The sequence below is a fragment of the Martes martes genome, assembly GCF_963455335.1.
Source record: "Martes martes genome assembly, chromosome: 8".
Taxonomy (NCBI): Eukaryota; Metazoa; Chordata; class Mammalia; order Carnivora; family Mustelidae; genus Martes; species Martes martes.
In genome coordinates this window covers 79716470-79743283 of record NC_137895.1, presented here as the reverse complement: position 1 = coordinate 79743283, position 26814 = coordinate 79716470, and the positions used below count along the sequence as shown (strand labels likewise).

The window sequence follows — 26814 nt, the reverse complement described above, 5'->3', positions numbered from 1 at the left end:
AATCACTGTTTAGCAGATATATTCAATTCCTAGGCCTGGAAGAAACTGATAAAATCCTATTCTACAAGTTTGACTGATCAGGTTTAATTGGTCTATATCCTACATGAAGAATAGGTCTGTTTTATAGATAGAGCAAAGCTTTTTAATTTTTTTTCCTGGTTAAACACATTATTTTATTTTATTTATTTTTTAAGTTTTTATTTTAATCACCCAATGCTCATCATGACGAGTGTACTCCTTAATCCCCATCACGTATTTCACTCATCCCCTTCACCTATCTTCCCTCTGGTAACCAGCAGTTTGTTCTCTATAGTTAAGAGTGTTTCTTCATTTGTCTCTCTGTTTTTCCCCCCTTTGCTCATTTGTTTCTTAAATTCCACATATGAGTGAAATCATATGGTATGTGTCTTTCTCTGACTGGTTTATTTCACTTAGCATTACTCTAGCACCATCCATGTCATTGCAAATGGCAAGATTTCATTCTTTCTTTACTGCTGAGTAATATTCCATTTTATGTATATGCAACCTGTTTATTCATTCATCAATCCATCAGTGGACACTTGGATTGCTTCCATATCTTGGCGATTGTAAATAATGCAGCTATAAATGTAGGGCTGCATGTATCCCTTTGAATTAGTATTTTTGTAATCTTTCGGTAAATACCCAGTAGTGAGATTGCTGGATTATAGGGAAGTTTTATTCTTAACTCTGAGGAAACTCCATACTGTTTTCCACAGTGGCTGTTCTAATCATGCAAGAGTGTTCCTTTTTCTCCACATGCTTGCCAACACCTGTGTTTCTTGTGTTGTTGACTTCAGCTATTCTGACAGGTGTGAGGTGATATATCATTGTAGTTTTGATTTGCATTTCCCTGATGATAAGTGACGGTGAACATCTTTCATCTTTTCGTGTGTCTGTTGGCCAGCTGTATGTCTTCTTCTTCTTTCTCCTTCCCTTTTTTAAAAAAACTTTTTTATTTTTTTATTAACATATAATGTGTTATTAGCCCTAGGGGTCCAGGTTTGTGAATTGCCAGGTTTACACACTTCATAGCACTCACCGTAGCACATACCTTCCCCAATGTCCATAATCCAATTTATTATTATTTTTTTAATAATCTCCACACCCAGGCTGGAGCCTAATGCAGGCTTGAACTCATGACCCCGAGACCAACACCTGAGCAGAGATCAAGAGTTGGATGCTTAACAGACTGAGCAACCCAGGCAGGCATCTGTTTGTCTTCTTTGGAGAAATGTCTGTTTGTGTCTTCTGCACGTTGTTAAATTGGATTATTTGTTTTCTGGATGTTGAGTTGTATTAACAACTTTTTCTGGAAGTTGAGTTTATATATTTTGCATGCTAAACCTTTATCAGATATATCATTTGCAAATATCTGCTCCAATTCTATAGGTTACCTTTTAGTTTTGTTGATTATTTCCTTTGCTGGGTAGAAGCTTTTTATTATGGCGTAGTGCCTGTAGTTTATTTTTGCTTTTGTTTCCCTTACCTGAGGGGACCTATCTACAGAAAAAGTTGCTACAATTGGTGTCAGAGAATTATTGCCTATGCTCTTTCCTAGATTTTTATGCTTTCGGGTCTAACATTTAGGTCTTTCATCCATTTTGAATTTATTTTTGTGTATGGTGTAACAAAGTGGTCCAGTTTCATTCTTTTGCATGTAGCTGTCCAGTTTTCCCAACACCACTTGTTGAAGAGATTGTCTTTTTCCCATTAGATATGCTTTCCTGCTTTGTTGAAGATTAGTTGACCATATAATTATGGGTTCATTTCTGGATTTTCTTTTCCATTCCATTGATCTATGTGTCTGTTTTTGTGTCAGTACCCTACTGGTTTGATTGCTACAGCTTTGTAATATAACTTGAAGTCTGGAATTGTGATGCCTCCAGTTTTATTTTGTTTTGTTTTTCAAGATTGCATTGGCTATTCAGGGTCATTTGTGGTTTCATACAAATTTTAGGATTAGTTCTGTGAAAAATGCTATTGATATTTTGATAGGGATTTCATTAAATGTGCAAATTGCTTTGTGTGGTATAGACATATTAACAATGTTTGTTCTTATAGTCCGTGAACACAGGATGGCTTTCCATCTCTTTGTGTCATCTTCAATTTCTTTCAGAAAGAAAGCATTTTATAGTTTTCAGAATATAGGTCTTTCACCTCTTCGGTTAGGTTTATTCACAGGTATCTTTTTTTTTTTTTTAAAGATTTTATTATTTAGTGCAATTGTCAATGGGATTGTTTTCTTAATTTCTCTTTCTACTGCTTCATTATTGGTGCGTAGGAATGCTACAGATTTCTGTGCATTGATTTTGTATCCTGTGACTTTAGTGAATCCGTTTATGAGTTCTAGCAGGTTTTTGATAAAGTCTTTCAGGTTTTCTATGTATAGTATCATGCCATCTGCAAATAGTGAAGGTTTTACTTCTTCCTTAATTTGGATGCCTTTTATTTCTTTCCGTTTTTGATTGCTGTGGCTAGGACTTCTAGTACTATGTTGAATAAAAGTGGTGAGAGTGGACATCCTTGTCTCATGCCTGACCTTAGAGGAAAGGCTCTCAGTTCTTTCTCATAAAAAATGGGTGAGCTTGGTGGTGGGTATTATGGAGGGTACGTATTGCCTGGAGTACTGGGTGTGGTGCATAAACAATGAATTTTGGAACACTGGAATAAAATAAAATAAAATGAAAAAAAATGAAGTTAGCTGTGGGTTTTTCATATATGGCCTTTTTTGTGTTGAAGTATGTTCCCTCTATACGTACTTTTTTGAGGGTTCTTATCATGAATGGATGTTGTAGTATGTCAAACGCTTTTTCTGTGTCTATTGAAATGATCACATGGTTTTCTTATTGATGTTATGTATCACATTGATTCGTTTGCAAATTTTTAACCATCCTTGCAATCCATGAATAAATCCCACTTGATTGGTGAATGATTTTTTTTTCAGTTTTTTTTTGGATTTGGTTTGCTAGGATATTGTTCAGGATCTCTGCATGTGTCTTCATCAGAAATATTGGCCTTATATAGCAATGCTTTTAAGATAAAAGCAGCAACACAAATTCGCACAGATTGTATGAGGCACAGAAACAGGATTATATAATGTAGGGACTCTGGTATAAATGAAGAGATTGGACCTTGAATCTCTGTGGGTTTTATTTTATATTATGACTTCAGTTCATAAAAAAGGTCTATGAACTTTTTAATCTCTTTAAGACTTATTTCCACAAATGGAAAAATGGAAAAAAATAATACCATGGGCAAGGTACTTAATAAGTTGTAACTTTTGGTTGTACTTTAAAATTGGGGTAATGGTAAAGCATAATTCACAATGATATTCTAACTATTAAATGAAATAATTAATGAAAAATTTTAATATATATAATTATTCAAATGTGGATGTCTTCTGTCCTGGAAATTTGTCTGGTGTGTGATTTGCCTTATCCATGAGAAAGCTGCTAGTACAGCACTTGACGCATGAGGCATGCAGTAAATGGTAACAGATAAATCTATTTTGAAGGAAAAGCAAAAGTAGCTTTCAATGTGGAAAGGAGAGTTGCTGATAAGGGATTTAAGCAGTTATAGATTTTATACTGCTTGAAATTCTCACCGTATTAATTTGAATTATTGAACTAAAAAATTGTGGAAACTTTTTATGTATTAGTTTAAATTAGTTTTATAAAAACTATGAATGATTGGATGGATTTATTAAGGGGAGGAATTGATGGTTCACCAGAGAATTGTATGGAGATATTGGGATATCTACAAGTCTGAGAACAAAGAAAAAGACCAAGGTAAAGTATGCCTAGCCCATATTTTGCACAGGCCAACCTTTTGTAAGAACAAAAATAATGCATTTGAAAAAAATTCTTAATAAATACACCTATCTAAAAAGTAGAACACTTAAAAAAACTTATTTTTATTGTTATAAAATACACATAACAGAATTTACCATTTTAACCACTATTAGGTGTACAGTTTAATGGTATTAAGTACATTTATTTGACAGGAAGAGAGAGTATATTTTGAATTTGGGGTGTGTGTAGTGAGACTAATAGTATTAGTGCCAGAAGATGGATCATTGTTGTCAACCCCAAGTAGATTTTCAGTGCTCTTCTGGTATTCACACAGATGCCTTTTGTGGCCAGTAGAATATGGCAGAAGTGATGGTGTGTAACATCTAAGGCTAGATCATAAAAAGCGTTCTACTTTTTGCCTATATTTCTTGGATTGCTCACTGTGGGGTAAGCTGGCTAATATACTGTCAGGATATCCAGGCAGTCCATTGGAGAACTGAGGCCTCTGGTCAGCAGCCAGCACCAATTTGTCAGCCATGAGAGTGAGTCCCTTTGGAAATAGATCCTCCAGCTCCGGTCAGGCTTTTTAGTAACTATAGCCCCAGCAACATCTAACTGCAACTTCGTGGAAGAGCCTGAGCTCAAACCACCAAACGAAGGTGCTCTTGAATTCCTGTCCCACAGGCACTATGAGAGATAAGTGAACATTATAAGCCACTAAGGTTTGGGGTGACTTGTTATGCAATATTAGATAAATGGTATATAGCAGTTAATCTTAGGCATGTGCAGATCACTAATAAGCAGATACCTCAAGGGATCACCCATGCAGATTTCTGGAACTCTGCCTACAGAGCTTTGTCTTATCTAGAACTCTGCCCTGTGGATTCCTGCTCACTCAGCCTTCCTGAGCTCTAACCTCTAACCCTTTTAATTCAGCATAAATGCTGTGTTCTACCTGGATTCTTCCTCCCTGTGCTATGGTCTAGAAACTATCTAGGCAAAACAAACAAAAACACACAGTATTTTAGGCTCACTTCCTTTGTTTTCCTTTTCTTTTTGAATCATAATTCTGTGCTGCCTGTTCTCCAGTGGCTAAAAACAGGTGTTTCATATGTTTTGTCTAGCTTTCTATCTGTTTATAATGGGAGGTCATATCTAGTACTGATTATTCCAATATGGCTAGAAGTGGAAATTGAATTTTAAAATTTAGTATAGTTCATTTTCTTTTTAAACACTTCACTTTTTCCAAGTAATCGGGAAATGTTATAAATCTTATAAATTGAAAGTATAAATTTGGTGGCCTTTAAGTTTTCCTGTGTATTCCTGTGTTATTTACTAACTTTATGAGATTTCAATGTAAGAAGACAAATTTAAATCAATTTATAATTTGATTTACATTTATAATTTATAATTATATAAATTTATACACATTTATAATTAGAATTAGGTAAGTCTCATTCTCTTAAACATTCCACATATATAAGACACAGATTTATTAACACAAATACCGAAATCATGGATTTGATTCTCCTAAATATTCTAAGTTCTAAATAATCACAAATTTTAAAAAATCCTTATGCACTGAGGCTAACCAGCAACAAATTATATAATTTCAGACAATCTGGAGGTTCCTTCCTGCATGGCTGAGCTTGCTTAACAACTTGCTTAACATGCCCAGATTGGCAGGGGCAGATTTGACCTTTCAAATTCCACTTACCAAACACATAAACTTTAAAACTTTTACGAATTGGTCTCTTGGTATTCTTCTATGTAGAACAGTTTCCTGTTCTACTTTGAAAAGTTTGTAACACCTAGCCAGCCTGCTGCAACACTTCACCAGATTTTGCATTTCTTTTACTCTTAAGATATGTTAGTGATTTCTGTCTAGTTCCACAGATTTGATATATTTGAGGGGCTACTATATTTTTTCACATTATTCTTAATTGACTCTCAAACATTTGGTTCTAGGACACCTGAAGAGTATAGCTCTTATAAGTTATTGTATACCCCAAACAACTTTTATTTGTGTGGTTATGACCTATTGATTTCTAACCTGTTAAAACAGAGAAGTTGTTGAACCACCATGTTGTACATGTGAAACTAAAGTAATATTGTGTGTTAGCTATACTTCAATTAAAAAACCCCAGAAAATCAAAAATAATGAATTAGTTTAAAGAAACCTATTACTAGTAACATGAAAAATAACCATATTTTTCAACTCAAAAATTAGTGACAAGAGGCATTATTTTACAGTTCTGCAAATCTTTCTAATATCTGCCTTAATAAAAGTCAGCTCGATTCTAATATCTGTTCTTGCATTCAGTCTATTGGAATTTCTTGTTTTGATTGAATCAAAAGAATAAAACTCACCTTTACACAGGTATGTATTTGGGAAAGGGAGGACACTATAGACCCCATAAAATAATAGGGTCCCACAAATCCTACAAATACTGAAATGTTTGATATTTTGATCTTAATGCTTTGATTGTTTGCCATACTTCTTTTCGTTCTTCAAACCCCCAGAGAGCAACACTTTCTCAAATTGTTTTCAGCCTCCTAAGACTAAATGCTTCCAAGGCAGGGATCATTTTTATTTTATTGACCATTATATCTTTAGCCAGCACATCTTCTGAAATCATTTTATTTCAAGTTTGTAATTAAATCTTAAAAAGCTGAAATATCTTGAGGTTACAATTTCTCTACATTTTAAGAATGGGCTTTTAATTTCATTTTATTGGGGCACCTGGGTGGCTCAGATGGTTAAGCATCTGCCTTTGGCTTGGGTCATGATCTCCAGGTCCTGGTATTGAGCCCCATGTTGGGTTTCCTGCTCAGCAGGGAGTCTGCTTCTCCCTCTCCCTCTGCCTCTCCCCCTGCTTGTGCTCTTTCTGTCTCTGTCTCTGTATCTCTCTCAAATGAATAAAATTTTTTTTCATTTTATTTGAAGTAAGTCATAAAAACAGCTGTCCTGGAATCAGATGTTTATATTTGAATCTATTTGGTTAGGATACCCTAAAAGTGTAAAGAACAAATTGTGATTTTGCACACAGAATTAGCTTGTATGATTCTTTCCTTCCTTGTACCTCTTTTATCAGTTCTTTAAGAATAACAGAGATCATAGTACATTTAACTTATCATGGCTGTAATAGAAAATTTGGAGAAATCTGGGGAGCTGTATGAAAGTACAAAAAATAATGGCCCTGGTGGTAAAAAATAAATCTAGAAAGTAATGGATAGTGCTTGAATATTCTTCAGAAGTTATAGCTGTTTGTTTATACTTTAACAATTTTTAGACACTTAAGTTAAAAATATTTTTCTTGTAGAAATTAAAACATTGAAAATATACATTGCATTGTAGATTCTTAACTTTTCCCATAAATTATGTGCACTATGCATATTTTTAAAACCTACTATTTTTGTGTTTTTAGAGATTATTCATATGAAGATATAAATATATAGATCTTCCCCATTCTTTTAAGCAACTTATGATATTCTAAAATGTGATATTATGTTTAGCTATTTTATATATTCATAAATGGATGGATAGATATATACATACATTTCACATCCTTCTACTTCCTGAATCACATTTATGTTTAATGTTCATTTTTCATAGAGTATTCACTATTCAGGGAAACCCTTGTAGCTGCTGATGACAGTTACAGCAAAAAAACCTAAATTTGTTTTCATGGTTTGAGGGAAGAGGGCAGTAGTTTGATGTTATCTTATAAGTAAATATGGTGAACGGTGACTTGTGGTATTTTGTTACTATCAATGCTGGCAGGTGTATAGGCCAGCATATTGGGGGAACTTCTTTGGTGGTAGTTGGTACTGGGCTTGTTCCTTCTCCCTACCTTCACAATCTAACTCCCACCCTGTTTTAAACACCTACCACAAAGCAAATGCTGTTTTTATCTCTGAAACTGCTGAAATTCCCAGTTTATGGGGTGGGCAAACATAAAGAGAGAAATTATAATGCATGGTGGCATGTGTCACGGTATTGATAATGACAACTTGTGGAGACATGCAAGTTTGTGTAATCAACCTTGTGGAGTTTATTTATTCATTCAGCAATTATTTGAGTAGTTGCTGTGTGTTAGGCTGTGGGTATAACAGTTGAGACAGCAAACATGATCCCTGCTTTAGGAGCATTCAGTCTTGGGAACCTGGGAAGAACTTAAGGGAGAACTACTGCTGCTGTTGGATCATGAAGAATAAACACAAGTGTGGCCAGTAAAATGGAAGGAACACATTTTAAACAGAGGGATTCAAATGTGCGAAAGTACAAAGCTGTGGAAGGCTCTAAATCCACCCACGGATTCTGAGACATTCTCTGTGTCATACAGGATATACATGCAGAGACTGAAAAGGGAGACTGAGTTCAGATATAAAGGCCAAATTAAGGAATTCAGATGTTTTTTCTATAAGCCTTTTCTGACCCAATTAGCATTTTTCAAATGACTGCTGAAATCTAAGACACTGCTTTTGTATCTTGTTAAAAAATAGTTACATTAATAATTTGATTCATTATATTAATCTATTAGTCTACTAAGAAGGTAGTTGATGTATTGTAGCTCTGTGTATGTGTGTGTGTGTGTGTGTGTGTGTGTGTGTATGTAATCTGGGATTTTTGTTTGTTTGTTTCAGCCTTTACCCTACGGAAAGAAAATCTGGAAATGTTTGAAGCACTTGGATTTTTAGCTATCAAACTTGGTGTGATTCCTTCAGATTTTAGTTATGCAGGCCTAAAAGACAAGAAAGCCATCACCTATCAAGCAATGGTTGTTAGAAAAGTGACTCCAGAAAGGTAATCTGATAATACTTTATAAGCTAGAACTTTACTTTCTTATTGCATCAAATAAATAAATGTGAGATTAAAAACTCACTAGAGAGCATATTAACTAGGAGCATCTTAACCTCCTATCAATAGTAATTAATTGATTAAAGGCTTATTGAGCAGCACATTCTGCCTTAATATAATTATCTTCTAAATAATGTTACGTCTTAAATTTACACTGAAAATATAGGTAGTTTTAAGGCACAAACTTTGAGAAGTGGCAGATTTTAAATGATTGCATTGTTCAGTTCTTAAAATAACTTTGTGAATATAATCCTAGAGTAATTTTTTTTTAGTGCACATTTGTTAAAATAGCATTACCTTTTGAATTCCAAAAAAAGTTTTAGTGTTCTGATACAAGTGGCTGTCTGGCAACTGTCATTTAAACCTTATATTAATTTTTAAGTGTAATACTTAACAAGTCTATATGATTTATCATTTATAGGTTGAAAAATATTGAAAAAGAAATTGAAAAGAAAAGAATGAATGTATTTAATATTCGATCTGTAGATGATTCCCTTAGACTCGGTCAGCTCAAAGGAAATCATTTTGATATTATCATCAGAAATTTAAGAAGCCAAATAAATGACTCTGCAAACCTGAGAGAAAGAATTTTGGAGGCAATAGAAAATGTTAAGGTAAGAAAACTCAATTTTAAAATAGTGTTACAGGAAAATCTTTGTAGGCCTTCTCTTTACGTTGAGGCAAGAAGGGAAACTTCTTTTTCTTTTGTATCATTTCTTTTTATATGCATGTCATTATTTTTAAAAAATGATAATTAGGGTACTTTGGCTTATTTTTAATTTTCTTCTGAGTACATTTTTTGTATTAAAAAACAAAACTTTAATTTAAAAAATAGAGTTACGGGGGGAATCTATCTGCATAAGAAGAGAGGTGTTTTTTGTTGTTGCTTGTGTGTTTGTTTTTTTAGCATATGCCATATAGAATAGTATTTTATTTATTTATTTTTAGATTTTTTTTATTTATTCATTTGACAGAGATCGCAAGGCAGAGAAGCAGAGAAGGCAGAGAAGCAGGCAGAGAGAGAGGAGGAAGCAGGCTCCCTGCTGAGCAGACAGCCCGATGTAGGGCTCGATCCCAGGACCCTGGGATCATGACCTGAGCTGAAGGTGGAGGCTTTAACCCACTGAGCCACCCAGGCGCCCCTAGAATAGTATTTTAGGCAAAGGGATTAATTTGGGAGGAAATTTTGTTCAGTGATTTTTTTCCAGAACTCTTTGGTAAATAGTTATATTACTTATCAGAATTATGCACAATCTTTTTTTCTTCTCAATCTAATTGTGAATTTTTTTCAATGCATACAAATGGTAAATCATACACATTTTATTATGTCTTACAATAATAACTATTTAAAATATATAAGTGACATTTTCCAGGCATCTCAATATGCCATAGCCTTCAGTCTGATCATCTAGACTATGGGTTAGCAAGCTTCTCTGTAAAGAACCAGATAGTAAATAATTTTGGCTTTGTAGGCATATGGCCTCTGTTGCAACCACTCTCCTGCCCTTGTGTGGAAGCAGCCATAGATGATACATAAATGAATGAGCATGGTTGTGTCCCAGTAAAACTTTATTTACAAAAATAAGGGTTGGGGCACCTGGGTGGCTCAGTGGGTTAAGCCCCTGCCTTCGGCTCAGGTCATGATCCCGGGGTCCTGGGATCGAGCCCCGCATCGGGCTCTCTGCTCAGCGGGGAGCCTGCTTCCCTTCCTCTCTCTCTGCCTGCCTCTCTGCCTACTTGGGATCTCTGTCTGTCAAATAAATAAATAAAATCTTAAAAAAAAAAAAAGTGTTGGCCACATTTGACTTGTGGGCTGTTAGTAGTCTGACAACCCCTGATCTAGACTAGTAATCCTCAACCTGGAGTGCTTCTAGGCAATCTCAGCAGTCAGTCCCTACCCCCGAACCAATTAAATAGGAACATTTGGGAATGCAGCTTTGGTTATTAGTATTTTTTAAAAACTCCTTGGGTGATTTTACTCTACAGCTAACACTGAGAAACACTGATCTAAGATCTTGACCACAAAGACCTTTTTACACAATTTTATTCCTCTCCAAAGGAAAACAAATAAGCAAAACTGGTTTTTAAATCAGTATTATGCCTTATGGTCAGGAAAATGACTTCCAACTAAAGATTTTCTAAATTCACATTTATTTGTGATTGTATATTCTTTATATGATGGGTTTTTCTTTTTTTCCTAGACCTATCTAAACTTTTTCCTCCCTCAAAAAATTGTTATTAAATGATATTCCTTAAAAAAAGGAGTTTCTCTGGACTCTGATAGCATTTATTGCCTATCTTTCATTTGGAATTTACGAATATACAACTGCCTATCATAAAATCTCCATTAAGAATGATTTTAACTTTAGCCAACTTTCCTTTAATTCTGAAAATAAGAAGTCTTTGAAGTTTTGTTTTAGAAGGTTATAACTTTGACTTTTGTAACTTTTGTCATATCCAGTCCTAAGTAATTTGAAGAGGTACTTAAAGCTCTTTTGGTTATTCTAGAGTGTTATTTGATACTATTTTTCTAAATTTGAAATAAAAATTGTTATGAGAAATACTCATAAAGTTAGCATGAAAAATTCTTACCTTTCAAGAAACCATCTGGACCCAGCGTTTTCTTTGTGAGAGCATGTTTATCCCCTGACCAGTGTCTTTAAGGTTGCAGAGTAATTTATAATTTTCTATTCCTGGGAAGTGATGCCATGTCATTGACTTGACCCAGGCCTTCAGAAACTGAGATAACTAAAAAATGAATTGTTATGTATAAAGGAACCAAAACTTGGTGGGTTTGAAGTAAATTTATTTCTTACTCCCAGCATCACCAGACAGCAGAAGCATCTCAAAATCAGAAAGAGCTTCAGGGCAAAAATCAGATCCAGTCCTAGGTAAACAGTTTGTTGTGGAACTTTGCTGGTTTAGCACTGGAAGACCTGCATCCCACAATCCCTTCAGTAATGTGAATGGAAAGCTGACATATTCTTAAAGCTTTTTCGTTGGTCTTATTTTCTGTCTTTTAATTGTTTGGTTTTCTCCTTTCTATTGTTTCACTTTATAGCATTTCTCAGACCATTTGGCTCTTATGTGTGTATCGGTGATTATAATATTCTTTTATTAAAATAAATACGAAGAGAAAGACTTGGTTACATATTCTGACACAGTAATTATACTTATTTATTGTAATCACTTTGGGTCTGTGACAAAGAACCATAGACTTGGTGACTTTTAAATAACAGAAATTTATTTCTTAGAGTGCTGGAGGCTGGAAGCCTGAGATCAGGGCACCAGCCTTATCTTCTTCTTGTATTCTCACATGGTGGAACGAGAGGGAGCTAGCTCCATGTTCTTTTCTTATAAGGAAACTAATTCCATTCATGAGAGCTCTATCCTCATGACCTAATTAAAAAGGTCATGTGTCCCAGTGTCCTCACCTCTAAATATCATCTCATTGGAGGTTAAGATTTCAACATAGGAATTTTGGGGGGAACACGGGCATGCGATCCATAACAATATAGTTTGTTTTTTTTTTTTACGATTGTATTTATTTATTTATTTGAGATAGTAAGCATGCGAGAGAGCACAAGTAGGAGGAGAGGGAGAAGTAGACTCCCCACTGAGCAGGGAGAAGGCTGTGGGACTTGATCCCAGGGCCCCAGGATCATGACCTGAGCCGAAGGCAGACACTTAACTGACTGAGCCACCCAGGGGCCCCACAATATACTTCTAATTAATTGGTTTTCTTGTATTTGTAGAATAAAGGATTTGTAAATTACTACGGGCCGCAGAGATTTGGGATGGGAAGGAAAGTTCACACTGACCAGATTGGACTGGCTTTGCTGAAGAGTGAAATGGTATGGATTTAAATAAAACTATGCTCTGATTTGTTTTGTTGGTTGTACTTACTACATAAGCCAGCCCTTTGCTTTCTTAACCCACCATATAAATGCATGTATACACACACACATACATATACCATATACTACATTATTGAACACTTTTGAGCAGCTACTATATTTTTAGTATCACATTATAATAAAGCAAACTGTATGCAGTGTCCCTGTGTTTATTACTTGTTTGAGACTTAACGGAGAATTGGCCAGCACTCACCAAATTCTTAAAAAAAACTTAGTAGAGGATTTAGAGAAAACTTAACACCCTACAGTTCCAAAAATATGACATCAAATTGTATAAAATTCCTGTTTCTCATAACATTTAAACAAAAGCTCTTCTGTCTTTTAAACTTCGTATTCCATGCTTCTCATTTTTGTGAAGTTTGCTGGAGCGTTATCAGTAGTTGCTGTGTAACACACTACTCCAAAACTGAGTGGCCTATATTGACAGACATTTACTGTCTCAGTGTTCCTGAGAGTGAGGCATCTGGGAGCAGCCTTGCTGGGTGTGGGTACATCAGGGTCTCACATGGTGTGCAGTCATACTATCAACCAGGCTACAGTCTTTGGAGACTTGAATGGGCATAGAGAACCTGCTTTCAAGCACACTCCCATGGTTGTTGACAGGAAGCTTTAGTTTCTCACCATAGGGCTACTCATGGAGTGACTTCCCTGAGAGAGGAGTCCAGGAGCACAGAAGAGTGAGAGAGACCATAAGACCATAACATAATCTCAATGTCTTTTATAATGTAATCTGGAAAGTGACATCTTTACTCCTGCTCTATCCCACTTATTGGGCGCACAGACCCACCCTGATAAGTGTGGGGGAGGACTGTGGTAGGCATGAGTACCAGCCAGTGGAGATCATCGGGGGCCAACTTAGAGGCTGGCCCCACAGCTAGAAAGCCATATTTTCTTTCCTTTGAAGCATCCCCTCCCCAACTTGTACATTCTCTGCATCTCAATTTAAATTTTCATCCCACTCCCAAGAAAAATTGAATTCTTCTTATCTTGTGACCTCAAAGCCTCTTGGACTTCCCATCTTAGGTTTTAGTATATTTTACTGTTATTGTTTATTTGATCTTTTCCAGGAAACAAACATCATATCTCTTTTGCTCAACACTCTATCCCTAGTATAGTGCACAGTGCCTACTAGCTCATAGCAGATGCTTAGTAATATTTATTTGAATGAATTAGCTTCTGAATATATATTTGAATCAATGAATGAATACTCTAAGATTGAGTATAATTTTAGGTTGAATAATCTATCTTAAGATCCTTTGCTATTCTAAAACACATACTTAGAAATCACGGTACTGAAGACCTATAATAATAACAATAACAATACAGGACCTTATAGAGACATTTAAAAAAGGAGCATCTTTTAATCTATTTAGTTTTTAAAAGAAAATATTAAAGTTGGCAATTTTTTTTATTTGAGAGAGAGCATGAGCAGGGCAGAGGAGCAGAGAGAGAGAGATAGAGAGAGAAGAGCAGACTCCTTGCTGAGCAGAGAACACAATGTGGGGCTTGATCCCAGGACCTTAATATCATGACCTAAGCCGAAGGCAGACATTTAACTGACTGAGCCACTCAGGTGCCCCATAAAAATTTCAACAACCATGACTCTTTTTCTTTCTTTTGCAAATTTTTTTCTTTAGATTTTATTTATTTATTTGACAGACAGAGATCACAAGCAGGCAGAGAGGCAGTCAGAGAGAGAGGGGGAAGCAGGCTCCCTGCTCAGCAGAGAGCCAGGTGTGGGGCTCCATCCAAGGACCCTGAGATCATGACCTGAGCCGAAGGCAGAGGCTCTAACCCACTGAGCCACCCAGGTGCCCCTCTTTTTCTTTTCTTAAAGGTTTTAATTTATTTATTTGAGAGAAGAGAGGGCAAAAGAAGAGGGAGAGCAGGCTCCCAGCTGAGCAGGGAGTCTGATGCAGGGCTCGATCCCAGGACCCTGAGTTCATGACCGGAGCTAAAGACAGATGCTTGGAACACCTGGGTGGTTCAGTCGGTTAAGTGGCTGCCTTCGGCTCAGGTCATGATCCCAGCAGCCTGGGATCGAGGACTGCATTGGGCTTCTTGCTTGGCCGGGAGCCTCCTTCTTCCCCTGCCTCTGCCTGCCACTCTGCCTGCCTGTGCTCGCTCGCTCTCTCTGACAAGAAAGAAAGAAAGAAAGAGAGAGAGATAAAGAAAGAAAGAAGAAAGAAAGAAAGAAAGATGCTTAACTGACTGAGCCACCCAGGTACTCCAATTGGCAATTAAAAAAAAAAAAAAGATTTTGGCAATTATTTGAAAGATTAGACAATTCCAAGACTTGAGAACAGAAATGAAATTAGTGGTTCACCATTTCCCTACGCTTTCTTCCTTCCCAATTTTTGTTACATATGTTGGTCAAGTCTGAGTTTTATATGATTACTTCATACTCGCATTCTAAGCTTGATGATAGAGGTAAAGAATGACAGAAGTAGAACTATGGAAATGATGGGTACTTTTTCCAGTCCATAATATTTTAAACCTATGTATGAAGTTTCTTTGTGCAGATCTATTTCCAAATATAGTGCTGTTTAATTTTTGAAAACTTGAAGATAAAATTATAGTTTCAAATATTATTTAAGTGACTATTCTTTTATGGTGTCAGAGAATTTGTATCTTTTTTAAAAAGTAATTTGTCATTTTTGTTTAACGTGTGTTTGCTTGCTTGATTTTTAAAGGTGGAGGCTATAAAATTATTTCTTACACCAGAAGATCTGGATGATCCTGTAAATAGAGCAAAGAAATATTTTCTTCAAACTGGTATTTAAAAATTTCTTTACCCTATACATAGTCATGCAAATACGTAATACAAATGTTATGTCAGCAGGAGGGCATTTGTTGCTTTGCTACATAAATGTGATAAGAAATAGCTTGTAATATATTATACATTTAATAATTTTATTACATGTCAAAGACTCATTTTTGGTTAGATATCCAGGACTTTTGTCTGTTTTAACTCTTGCTTGGGGGTAGAAGTGAGGGGAGAAATAGCTTCTTAGTTTTTCTTGGTCTAAATCCTCAGAGGAGGAGCGTCTGGGCGGCTCAGTGGGTTAAAGCCTCTGCCTTCGGCTCAGGTCATGGTCCCGGGGTCCTGGGATCAAGCCCAGCATTGGGCTCTCTGCTTGGCGGGGAGCCTGCTTCCTCCTCTCTCTCTGACTGCCTCTCTGTCTACTTGTGATTTCTGTCTGTCAAATAAATAAATAAAATCTTTAAAAAAAAAATCCTCAGAGGAGTTAAGAATTTCAAATTCTACACTGGTACCAATGAAAGTATACACTACAACTAGAAGAGACTTAAAAACAAACTACCTAAAAGTTTATTTGTTATATCTAATACTTTGTGCACTTTATATTTGTTATATCTAATATCTATATCTATATATCTATATCTATATTTGTTTATATATCTATATATCTAATATAGATATATCTAATATCTATATCTATATTTGCTTATATTTATTATATCTAATACTTTGTCCAGTCAATTTGGACACTTTAGCTCAATATCATGGTTTAAATGCAGAATGTTCCTGGGAAACACCAAAGAAAATGGTTATGAGTTTGGGTTCTACAGTCAATCCACGTGGGTTTGACTCTCAAAATGACTTGCATGTTTCTATCTATTTAGAGTTCTGAGAATATAATTTCTTTATGACAATGATTCCTAAACTTGAGTGAGCATAAGAAACACCTGGTACATTTATTAAAATGAGGATTCCTACCTGAATAAACATCTTTGCAGTAGAGTTCGTTCATTTAATTTTAAAAAGCATCCCATTAGCAAGGCCTGTTAGCATCCTTGATGGATCCAACCCTTTCTTACTCAAAAGGTTATGTATAAATGTTCATAATAGCTCTTTAAAAATATGTAGGCTCAGAGGTTTATTTAGTGGTTTTGTTTTGTTTTTTAAGAAATCTGAATAATTACAAGTTAATTTATCTCCATTTTGAAGTAGGTATTACTAATGTGCTTTCTGCTTTATTTTTTTAAAGCAAGGAAAGTGAGTGGAGAATGGACCATATGATTAATGACCTTTATTAGGCAAAGTCTTCAGGTGTAGCCAGGTTTATAGTTGGTGCTAAACGTCATCTTCATATTCAAGTTTATAAGAGCATAGTTCATTGCCTCTCATTTAGCAGGTATAATAAAAGTCTTTATAACTGGCCTCTAAATGAAAGTGGCTGACTCACTGATTTTCTCTTTATTTCAGAGGATGCTAAAGGCACACTTTCCTTGATGCCTGAATTCAAAGTTCGTGAGAGAGCACTGTTGGAGTCGTTGCATCGCTTTGGCATGACGGAGGAGGGTTGTATCCAGGCATGGTTTTCTTTTCCCCACTCAATGCGCATATTCTACGTTCATGCATATAGCAGCAAAATTTGGAATGAGGCAGTATCTTACAGACTTGCAACCTATGGATCAAGAGTAGTAGAGGGTGATTTGGTCTGTTTGGATGAAGATATTGATGAACATTTCCCAAATAGTAAAGTAAGTGTCATTTCATCAAAGTTGTCAAAGAGTAGTTACCACACTGGGAACATTAATTTTCAGAAGCCTTGATTTGAGAAACAATTTAGAACTAAGCATATGTTTTATATTTTTATTTGTATTTGCTTATCATCTGCTTCTATGCTAAGTGCTAAGGTTTAACACATGTTTGTAAATGGTAAAATAAAAATAGTCAGTGGCATTAAGTGAAAGGTACAAAGATAGTAGACTTTCCTTTAAAGAATATGTTTTAAAGAATTACAGAAGTAATGCACAAAATAGTATCATTAAAAGTGAAAAATCAAAAGTTTACATATGAAGCTGTCATCTTCTCACCACTCTTACTGTCTTTCTCTCTCTTGTGTCCAGGAAATCAACCTGTTTTTTGGCATATGTCCTTCTAGACCTTTTTCTGTGCTTTCCTGTAAATACATAGGAGAGTATATTTTTATTCTATTAAGCTAACACTGAGGAAAGAAAAGGAGGACTTAGATAAAGCTCAGAACTTAAAATACGATAAAGAATACAATTTTTTATAATAATGGTATATGGGGTTTGTAATATGTGTATTTCTTTTATATAAATGTGATTTTATATAATTGCAATTTCAAAGCTTGCTTTTTTCCTCTTAACAATTTATATTACAAAAGTTGATTCTTTCATTTCCTCTCTATCCAACTAGTACTTTTATCTTTGTGGGTTTAAGCAGTTTGAATAATAAAACTGAATTCCTTAAATCAAGTAAAGAAGCTTATTTTGTAATGTAATGCAAAAAGAACATTATCTCAAGTTAGTCTTACAAAGATGTTATAAACGTGGAGGGATTTGAGTAGTGCTTTCATATGTAACATCATAACATCACTGAATTTTAGATGAGAAGAGGATCTTAGAGACCCTCTTTTTTAACTCCTGTGTTATAGAAATGAAAATCAAGACCCAGATTACATGACACAGGTAACAGAATTAAAAGACCTAGCCCGAGTTGATCTCTACCAGAGAAATCATGGAGTACAGAAAAGGTGTTGGCATCTAGAGAGAGAACATGGCCCAGTTTTTCAAAAATAAAGAAACATAGACTCTGAACTTAAACTAAACTGAACTAAAGGGAGCTTTATCTGAATTAATGGTAGAAGTCTGGATGTACGAATTAAGGTTTTTGTTTGTTTGTTTGATTGGTTGGTTTTGGTTTTGGTTTTAAGTAATGGAGATCTTCCTCCAACCAACTTAAAGAAAAGTAGACAGGAATTCATTGGCTCTGAAAACGGAGACTGACTGATGAAGACACAGCTATATCCGGTCTCCTAAATAATCTGTCCCTATTTTCTTCATCTATCAACTACCTTTTCCTCTGTTAGAGCCATTCTTGGTCTGGCTTGTTCTTTCCCTGGCAAGATGGTTATTAGCATCTCTAAGCTTATTTCTTACAACTTGTGGACAAGAGGACTTTTCTTCCCAGTGGAATAAGGGCCATGGAATTAAGTCTCTCTGGCTAGGAAAGACCACTTCTTGTGGACTGGAGTATGTGATCGGCTAAGCCTATGTTCCAAAGGATCCTCCCTGGAGCCATATCACCCAAATCATGTTGGAGAACCGGGAGGGAAGCTCCCTGAAAATGAGGGTGCTCCTATCGGAAAAGAGAGTAATGGCTGAGCAAGCCAGAGTGACCGATGTTTGCTTCACTGTTTCATTGAGTGGGTGGCTTGAGTATTTAGATAAGAAAGTGATCTTGGGGAGCATAAATCACTAAGAATGGTCATTTAACTGAGACAAAATCTGAAACTGTAAGAAGAAATCTAGCAGCATTATAGGTCTTATTTTACCTCATGAATGGAAGAGATGTCAGTGATTCTTTTTTGATAAATTGTGAAAAATTATGTTTTTTTCACACATTCCAGAAATCATGTTCGTTTAAATATTACCTGGGCTACACATTATTTAGTAAGTTAGCCATTCCTAATTCAGATTTTCAGAAGTCTCTGACAAGACATGGTAATAATCTCTGAAATACATGTCTTATAAGACTTTTTTGTTCAAGGTAACATTTGCAAGGACAGTTTTGTGATCAGAACTGTATCTGTTTTCTTTTGGAGCTGTAGGAGAAAGGAGAACTTTTTCTCCTTCATATCTTGCTAAGTTTCCTTCTATTAGAAAAAAAAAAGTCTTTATGTAGTTGAGGACCAATCATTTATACTTTATTACTAAGCACTGCGAATAGAAAAGGCAGGATTTACAGGCCCAACATGTTCAAACATGACAATGAAAAGACAGTAAAGTTTCTAATAAATGGTGTATGGGGCATGTAATGTTGTGCAACTACAGTTAAAAATTGTAGGAAACTAATCTGATTCTTGATAGGTTTACTAGACTAACAGTTACACCTTTACTTCAAGTAACTTGATAGATTTTCTTTTAATTTCTCTGTGAACAAGATAGAGAAATGTGTCAGACAGTTAAAAAGTTAGATGAATTCCTAGTTGGAGAATAGCCATATACCCAAAGCATGTTTGTTAATTAAACAAATCAGTTGATATCAACCTGGAGGGAGCTCTCTAACCATAAAACATGGTCTTCTGTACTTGACCATGTTTTTCAGTATTTTCACATTTTGAGAATCACCACTTCTCAGAGAGCATTATGGCACTTGTTGGCAACAGAGATGAGGGGCGGTTTCCCAGAGGCAGATTTTTGATTCAGCTCAACAGCTTTGTAAGTTAGGAAAGGCTGCTGGTGATGAGGTGGAAATGTCGCCTTGGGGTGTCATGCTACCACCATTCTCTTTGTGCTCCAACTTCAGTTCTTAGTGGTCAAAACAGCAAGTATCATTCTAATTTTTATGTAGTCTAGAAACAAATTGTGAAAATAATCTTGTTTGGGTATATGTTTATTCAGCATAGAAGTCAAATTATACATAACAGGGAAAATTGAGGCGATGAATCATTCATATTTTTGTCATGTTTTTAAAATATAGGTTCATATAGTAACTGAGGAAGAGGAATCAGCTGACACGTATGCAATACATCAGGTAAATTTATTTAAAAATTGGTATCGCTTAGGGCGCCTGGGTGGCTCAGTGGGTTAAAGCCTCTGCCTTCGGCTCAGGTCATGATCTCAGGGTCCTGAGATCGAGCCCTGCATCAGTCTCTCTGCTCAGTGGGGAGCCTGCTTCCCTCTCACTCTCTGCCTGCCTCTCTGCCTACTTGTGATCTCTCTCTGTCAAATAAATAAATAAAATCTTTTTAAAAAATTGGTATTGCTTAGATCTACATGTAGCTACTGTATCCAAAAGACAAAATTTTGATCGGTTCTCTGCCCCCACCTTTTTCTTTTAACTACTTTATAATTCAGGTAGAATTTATATACAATAAAAATTACTCTTCTCAGTTTATAGTTCTAAGAGTTTTGATAAACATACAGTCCTGTGACTACCAGAGAAATTGAGATAAAGAACATTTTCATCTCTCCCTAAAATTTCCCTGTGCTCCTTTTTAGTCAACCCCCACCCCCAGCTCCAGCCCCCACTCCTGATCGGTTCATTCATTTTCTGCCACGATCATTTTGCCCTTGAAAGAATGTCAAATAAATGGAATCATATAGTTTGTGGTCTTTTATGTCTAGCTTCTCTCAATTAGCATGATGAGTTTGAAATCCATTCATGTTGTATGTATTTGAATTTTTTACATTATTCCCTTTTCTTTTTTTTTTTAATTTTATCTATTCATTTGACAGACAGATCACAAGTAGGCAGAGAGGCAGGCAGAAAGAGAAGGGAGGAAGCAGGCTCCCCGCTGAGCAGAGAGCCCGATGTGGGGCTGGATCCCAGGACCCCGGGATCATGACCTGAGCCGAAGGCAGCGGCTTTAACCACTGAGCCACCCAGGCGCCCCTACATTATTCCCTTTTCTGACTACCTTTTGGTATTGTTTAAAATCATCAGCAAAGGAGGAAAGCCCTATAATCTGTAGTGTCTTTTCATAAGGATCTGAGCAAAACACTATTTGGTGCTACTGGTTCACTCTCATGTTTCTAAATAAATAAGAAGAATGTAATGTTATCAACCAAAATACCATTTATGTCACTGAGCAGTAGGGGTTATTTGTTATAGAAATAATATGCTTTTAGGATTATATGACTACATTGAGATTAAATCTTTGTCGACTAATTAAATGTACCCAAACCTCTTGTTTCCTCTCTTCTACATTAACAATAGTTTGTCTAATAATATGTGACTTGAGCTGGTTACCTTGGTTGTTGTGAGTCCTTCTTGATTTTAGTTAGCTCTTTTCTTTGCCTGGCAGCGTTTAAAATAATCAAAGTAGTGTAACATTCAATAGCATGTTTCAGGCTGATTGTAACGTTTATATCCTGAGACATAATGATCATGACTCCCTTACTCTCTGTTTCTTTCTCTCTCTTTCGTTCTTTCCCTCCTTCCCCCTCCCTCCCTCCCTTCCTTCCTTCCTTTCTTTCTTTCTTTCTCTCTCTCTCTTTCTTTCTTTCTTTCTAAGGTTTTATTTATTTATTTGAAAGAGAGGGAGAGAGAGAGAGCACAAGCAGGGGGAGTGGCAGAGGGAGAGGGAGAAGCAGGCTCCCTGCTGGGCAGGGAACCTGACATGGGACTCCAGGATCCTGAGATCATGACCTGCACTGAAGACAGACGCTTAACCAACTGAGCCACCCAGGTGCCCCAGTGATTTTCTTTTTCTTTCTTTCTTTCTTTTTTTTTTTTTTAAAGATTTTTATTTATTTATTTGATAGCGAGAGAGAGAGATCACAAGTAGGTAGAGAGGGAGGCAGAGAGAGAGGGAGAAGCAGGCTCTCCGCTGAGCAGAGAGCCTGATGCGGGACTCAATCCCAGGACCCTGGGATCATGACCCGAGCTGAAGGCAGAGGCTTAACCCACTGAGCCACCCAGGTGCCCCCCCAGTGATTTTCTTATATACCGAATCTTAGTGATACAATGATCATATATTTTTCTGAAGGCTGTTTCATGTAATTTTGTCCTTCTTCTGCACAGGTGGTTCTTCCAGTGCTTGGATACAATATTCAGTACCCGAAGAACAAAGTTGGGCAGTGGTACCAGGAAATACTTAGCAGAGATGGACTACAGACATGTAGGTTTAAAGTACCGACTCTGAAACTCAGTGTTCCAGGATGCTATAGACAGATACTGAAACATCCCCGTAATGTCTCATACCAACTAACGGAAGAACATGATACTGATGTCAAAACTGAAGGTTCTCACATTGATAAAGCAACTTTATCTCTTTTGATCTCTTTCGATCTTGACGCTTCATGTTATGCAACAGTCTGTCTGAGGGAGATAATGAAGCATGATTTTTAGAACCACTACCCTTGATACAACCATATATATGCCACTCTTTAAAAGGAAGGAAGCTAAAATTTCCTGCGCACCTTCCTTGTGCTAGGAGCCTTATAATTTTTATCTCCTGTGATTACAAAACATCCTGCTGAAGTAGGAGTTTGGTGAGCATGTTCTAGAGGACTTATAGCTAGTAAGCAGCAGGGTCTGAATTTAAGACCCTAAAACCTATGTTCTTTCTATTATCTAATATTTCAGTGATGTTTATTCTGTGCTATAAAATTTATAATCTTTCTTGACTATTCAAAACAAGTAATATGGCAAGATAACATGGAAGAAAAAAAACATGTTTGAAGTAATGTTTATATCCCCTAGCTCCTTGCTTAGAATGTAGATGAAACTAGATTGTAATATGGTTGGAGAGAAAGAGAAATGAAGCATTTTGTTAATTATTATCATCATTCTTTTCTGTTTTTGAAATTATTGATCAGAATAACACATTAGGGAAATATAATCCCTATGTTTATGATAGCTACCCCAGGGTAGCTTACCCCTTTATGAGATAACTTATCTTCAGTGAAGATTGAAATAAAATTTTTCATACAGTTTCTTTATCTCAGTATACGTTGACCCTCTTGACTTTCTGTGATATTTTTACCTACTACCTAAAACATAGATTTTAGAGTCAGACACACCTGGGCTTAGACTCCAGCTCTGACACTTACTAGTGACTTTGGGTATGTTATTGATTCTTTTTGAGGCTTACTTAAAGAATCAAGATAACACCAACCTCCTAAGCAACAAGTAATAGGATTGTCTCCACCTTCTATGTTGCTAGAGGGAGAAAACATTTTGCCCATTTGAAGACTGAATTATTTGTCCCATATCATAAATCATCCTTAACCGCTTTATATCAGTTAAATTTGGGAGGGGTGGTATATATTGATCAGGAAGAGCCAGTCATTCTTTCAATGCTGGTGGTATAACATGATGAAATTTAAAAAGCAGTATAGAGCATTACATGTCAGTAATGTTGCACTTTTATATACTCAAGTCAGTGAAACTGTTTTGGGTATAGTAGCATAAGGAAATAACATTCAAAAGAAGGAAGAGTTATATGCAATGCAAAATTGCTCATTGCAACATTTTTATATAAAATGAAAGAAATTATAAATAGTTTGAAAGTCCAGCATTAGACAACTAAAGTAAGTAAAATGAGATGTATTGACTTGATAGCAAAATATGTACTTACTAAAAATGATGATAAAAGTTTAGGTATGTGAGAAAGTGTTGCCACTCAAAAATAAACATAGATATTACAAATGCAGTATACACACTGAAAGCAGCTTTTACAAAGAAAGGTGCTTTGGCGTAGTGATTAAAAGCATAGTTACTGTGGAAAAACTCCCCAAGTTTGAACCTTGGCTCTGCCACATGGCATGTGGCCTTGAGACAAGTTACTTAAGCTTTGTGTGCTTTGGTTTCAACATCTGTGAAATGAGAATGGCAATGTACCTACCTCGTAGGATTATTGGGAGAATTTATCAAGTTCACGGATGTAAAGCAGCTTAGAAAAGTACCCGCTACTTAGTTATTGTTAAATAAGTATCCACAGATGAAAGTTTGGAAAGGAAGAGAAAAAAAACATGAAAATAAGTTTCTTTTTTGTCATTATATATTTTAATAATAAATAAATCTCAGAACACAAAAATTGGACTTTGTAGTACCATTGGATTTTTAAAATTACCTTTATCATCTTAATATTTATTGAAAATAAAATGCTATATTAGAAAATGCTATATTAGAAAAATGCTATATTAGAAAAAAATGTGCCATTTCACATGCTAAATTATATCCTGCAAATGTAATCAGAAAGTGAATTATGTAAATTATTCAATTCTAGATGTCTCTTAAATATTGAATAGCAATTAGAAAATATGAAAGCATTAAAATGTGCTATCATTGATATTATTTTCTTTGCCTGTAGATGGCACTATAATTTTAGATATCTTATCTATTTAATACTGGGCCATACATAAGGAGACTCACTAAACTTATTTCAAGTCACCATAAAATGTATTCAGATACTGTTGATGTGGAAAATTATTTAATATGCCTATAATATTTGACATGTTAATTTTTATTCAGCATTAGACCTTGAATATACTTTGGACCATATGATGACCAGTCACCTAGCTTTTTGCAGTTTTCCTGGGCATTTCAGGCCTTCAGAAGGATAATCTTTGGATTAGTTTTAATTTTCAAGATTGCTTTTGAAACTAAGCATTAGTTCCTTGGGATTACTAAGGTAAAACAAATTGAGATCTTTTTATTAAGCTAAAAACACTGATGTTTTTGACTTAGGCTAAACTGAAAGTCATACGCAAGTTTCAATTCAAGTAACATTTACTGTTTGTGGTACCGGCACTTTGTCACTTCTCTCATTTTAATCCATGTACCCAAGCTTTAGGTAGGTAATATTTTCCCTGATTTTGCAGATGGGAAAATATCTGAGTGGCTTACTGACCTCTCCAAGGTCAAACAAGGTAGTATGTGGCTAAACTTGATTATGCTTTGTAGATCAGTACTGTTTTCATCTACCTAATACTTGCTTTCTGAAAACAAGTTTTTGTTAATGACTTTCCTTTTTACTTACTCAGTATTACTTGCCACTGATTAATAGGCATATTGGAGCATGTCTTGAGAGAAACAAGGTTCCATTTGAGATTCTGAGACCAAAATAAAAGTAGAGGAGATCCATCAGGAAATTCCCAGATCATTTTGGAATATTTTCCAGAATGCTTTGGAACTTGTATCATATTGATATACAAAGTTATTGTGGGTCATAGGAGGTTGTTTTAGGTGGTACCTGGCACAATATTAATATTGAAAAAGAACAGTGAGAGAGTTGCTCCTTTTTTAGAAAACCTCATAGAACTCTAACAATAGTGTCCAGCACCTAAATTCTCAATGTCAGCTACTGTGCTATATGATGAAAGTTTTATATTGGAATGGTTAATGACTTCCCCTTGAGATCTGATCTGACTCTGTCTTAGCATAATTATAATTCAGTACACTTTTAGATTTATTTATTTTTGTAAGTGGAAATAACTTTCTAAATCTGGGTATTGAGCAATTCATTCAAATTAAGATCTTTAAGAACTATCTAGGTCAGTGTTTTCAATATTTTCCACCTGGGAACTACCTTTAGGAGACCGAAAAAAAAAATGAAGCCCCAGGTTAACAGTGAAGTTTCCTTGCATTAATGTAAGGATAGAAAAAGAGGTTGGAGGAAGATATGGAAGTGAGGAAAATGGGACTTCTCATTTTTTTTCTCAATTTACCTCTGAAGTATTTGGATTTTTAAGTAAGAATATATTTGTGTATTAATTTTGCAATTAAAAACCTTGAAGAAGGGGCTCCGGGGTCGCTCAGTTGGTTAAGTGTCTGCCTTTGGCTTGGGTCATGATCCCAGAGTCATGGAATCAAGTCCTGCATAGGGCTCCCTGCTCATCAGGGAGTCTGCCTCTTCCTCTCCCCTTCCTCCCCAGCTCATGCTCTCTCTCACTCTCCCTGTTTCTCTCTCAAATAAATAAATAAAAATCTTGAAGAATAAGTAAATAAAATTAAAAAAAAATAATGCCCTGAAGAATAGTTAAGGCTCAAAGAGGGTAAGGTAAGGGAATTAGTGGATTAGGATGGCATTATTTTCAGAATGGATCTTCTGGTGGCTCATGCCAGCATATTGTCAGAAGGAAATTTATGTATTATGTGTTTAATGGCACGAATGGCAGTTAATACAAATAGTTTAAAGTTTTAGTGTTTGTGCTGTGGTTTTCGCTTTCAGATTCAGAAAGGTTCTGTTTTAGGGATAACTTGAGGTCTTATGATATTGTCTTAGTCTGTTTTTCATGAGCCCTTCTGCTTTACCTATTTTTTTTTAAAGATTTTATTTATTTATTTGACAGACAGAGATCACAAGCAGGCAGAAAGGCAGGCAGAGAGAGAGGAGGAAGCAGGCTCCCCACAGAGCAGAGAGCCCGATGCAGGGCTCGATCCCAGGACCCTGGGATCATGACCTGAGCCGAAGGCAGAGGCTTTAACCCACTGAGCCACCCAGGCGCCCATGCTTTACCTATTTTTGATAGGCCACCAAGCAATGCCAAATGTCTGACATAATAATCAACAAATATTTGAGTACCCCTAAACTAAAGGCACTCTATAAGGTACCAGGGGGTAAGACAAAAATAAATCAAATAATATCTCTGCTTTTGAGGGCTTTAGCCATGTTATATTCTTTCAGATAACATTTGATTCGAAATGTTTGTTATCTGCAAAAGAGATATGCAGGCTAAATGGCAAGGAGAAGAACAAGCAAGTTCTTTCCATTTCGCGTAT

The 26814-nt window shown here is 35.8% G+C and overlaps 1 protein-coding gene across 1 annotated transcript in view; it reads left to right on the top strand.

The window, feature by feature from the left end:
- PUS7L (pseudouridine synthase 7 like) overlaps positions 1–24047 on the top strand; it is a 28785-nt gene extending 4738 nt beyond the window's left edge. Inside the window, exons 3-9 of the mRNA XM_080812247.1 lie at positions 8460–8619; positions 9095–9287; positions 12429–12527; positions 15284–15365; positions 16819–17096; positions 20065–20118; positions 22111–24047. Of these exons, the coding sequence (XP_080668373.1) occupies positions 8460–8619; positions 9095–9287; positions 12429–12527; positions 15284–15365; positions 16819–17096; positions 20065–20118; positions 22111–22437 (1193 nt within the window). The 3' untranslated portion in view covers positions 22438–24047. The remainder of the gene's footprint in view (positions 1–8459; positions 8620–9094; positions 9288–12428; positions 12528–15283; positions 15366–16818; positions 17097–20064; positions 20119–22110) is intronic.
- The last annotated feature ends 2767 nt before the right edge of the window (positions 24048–26814 follow it).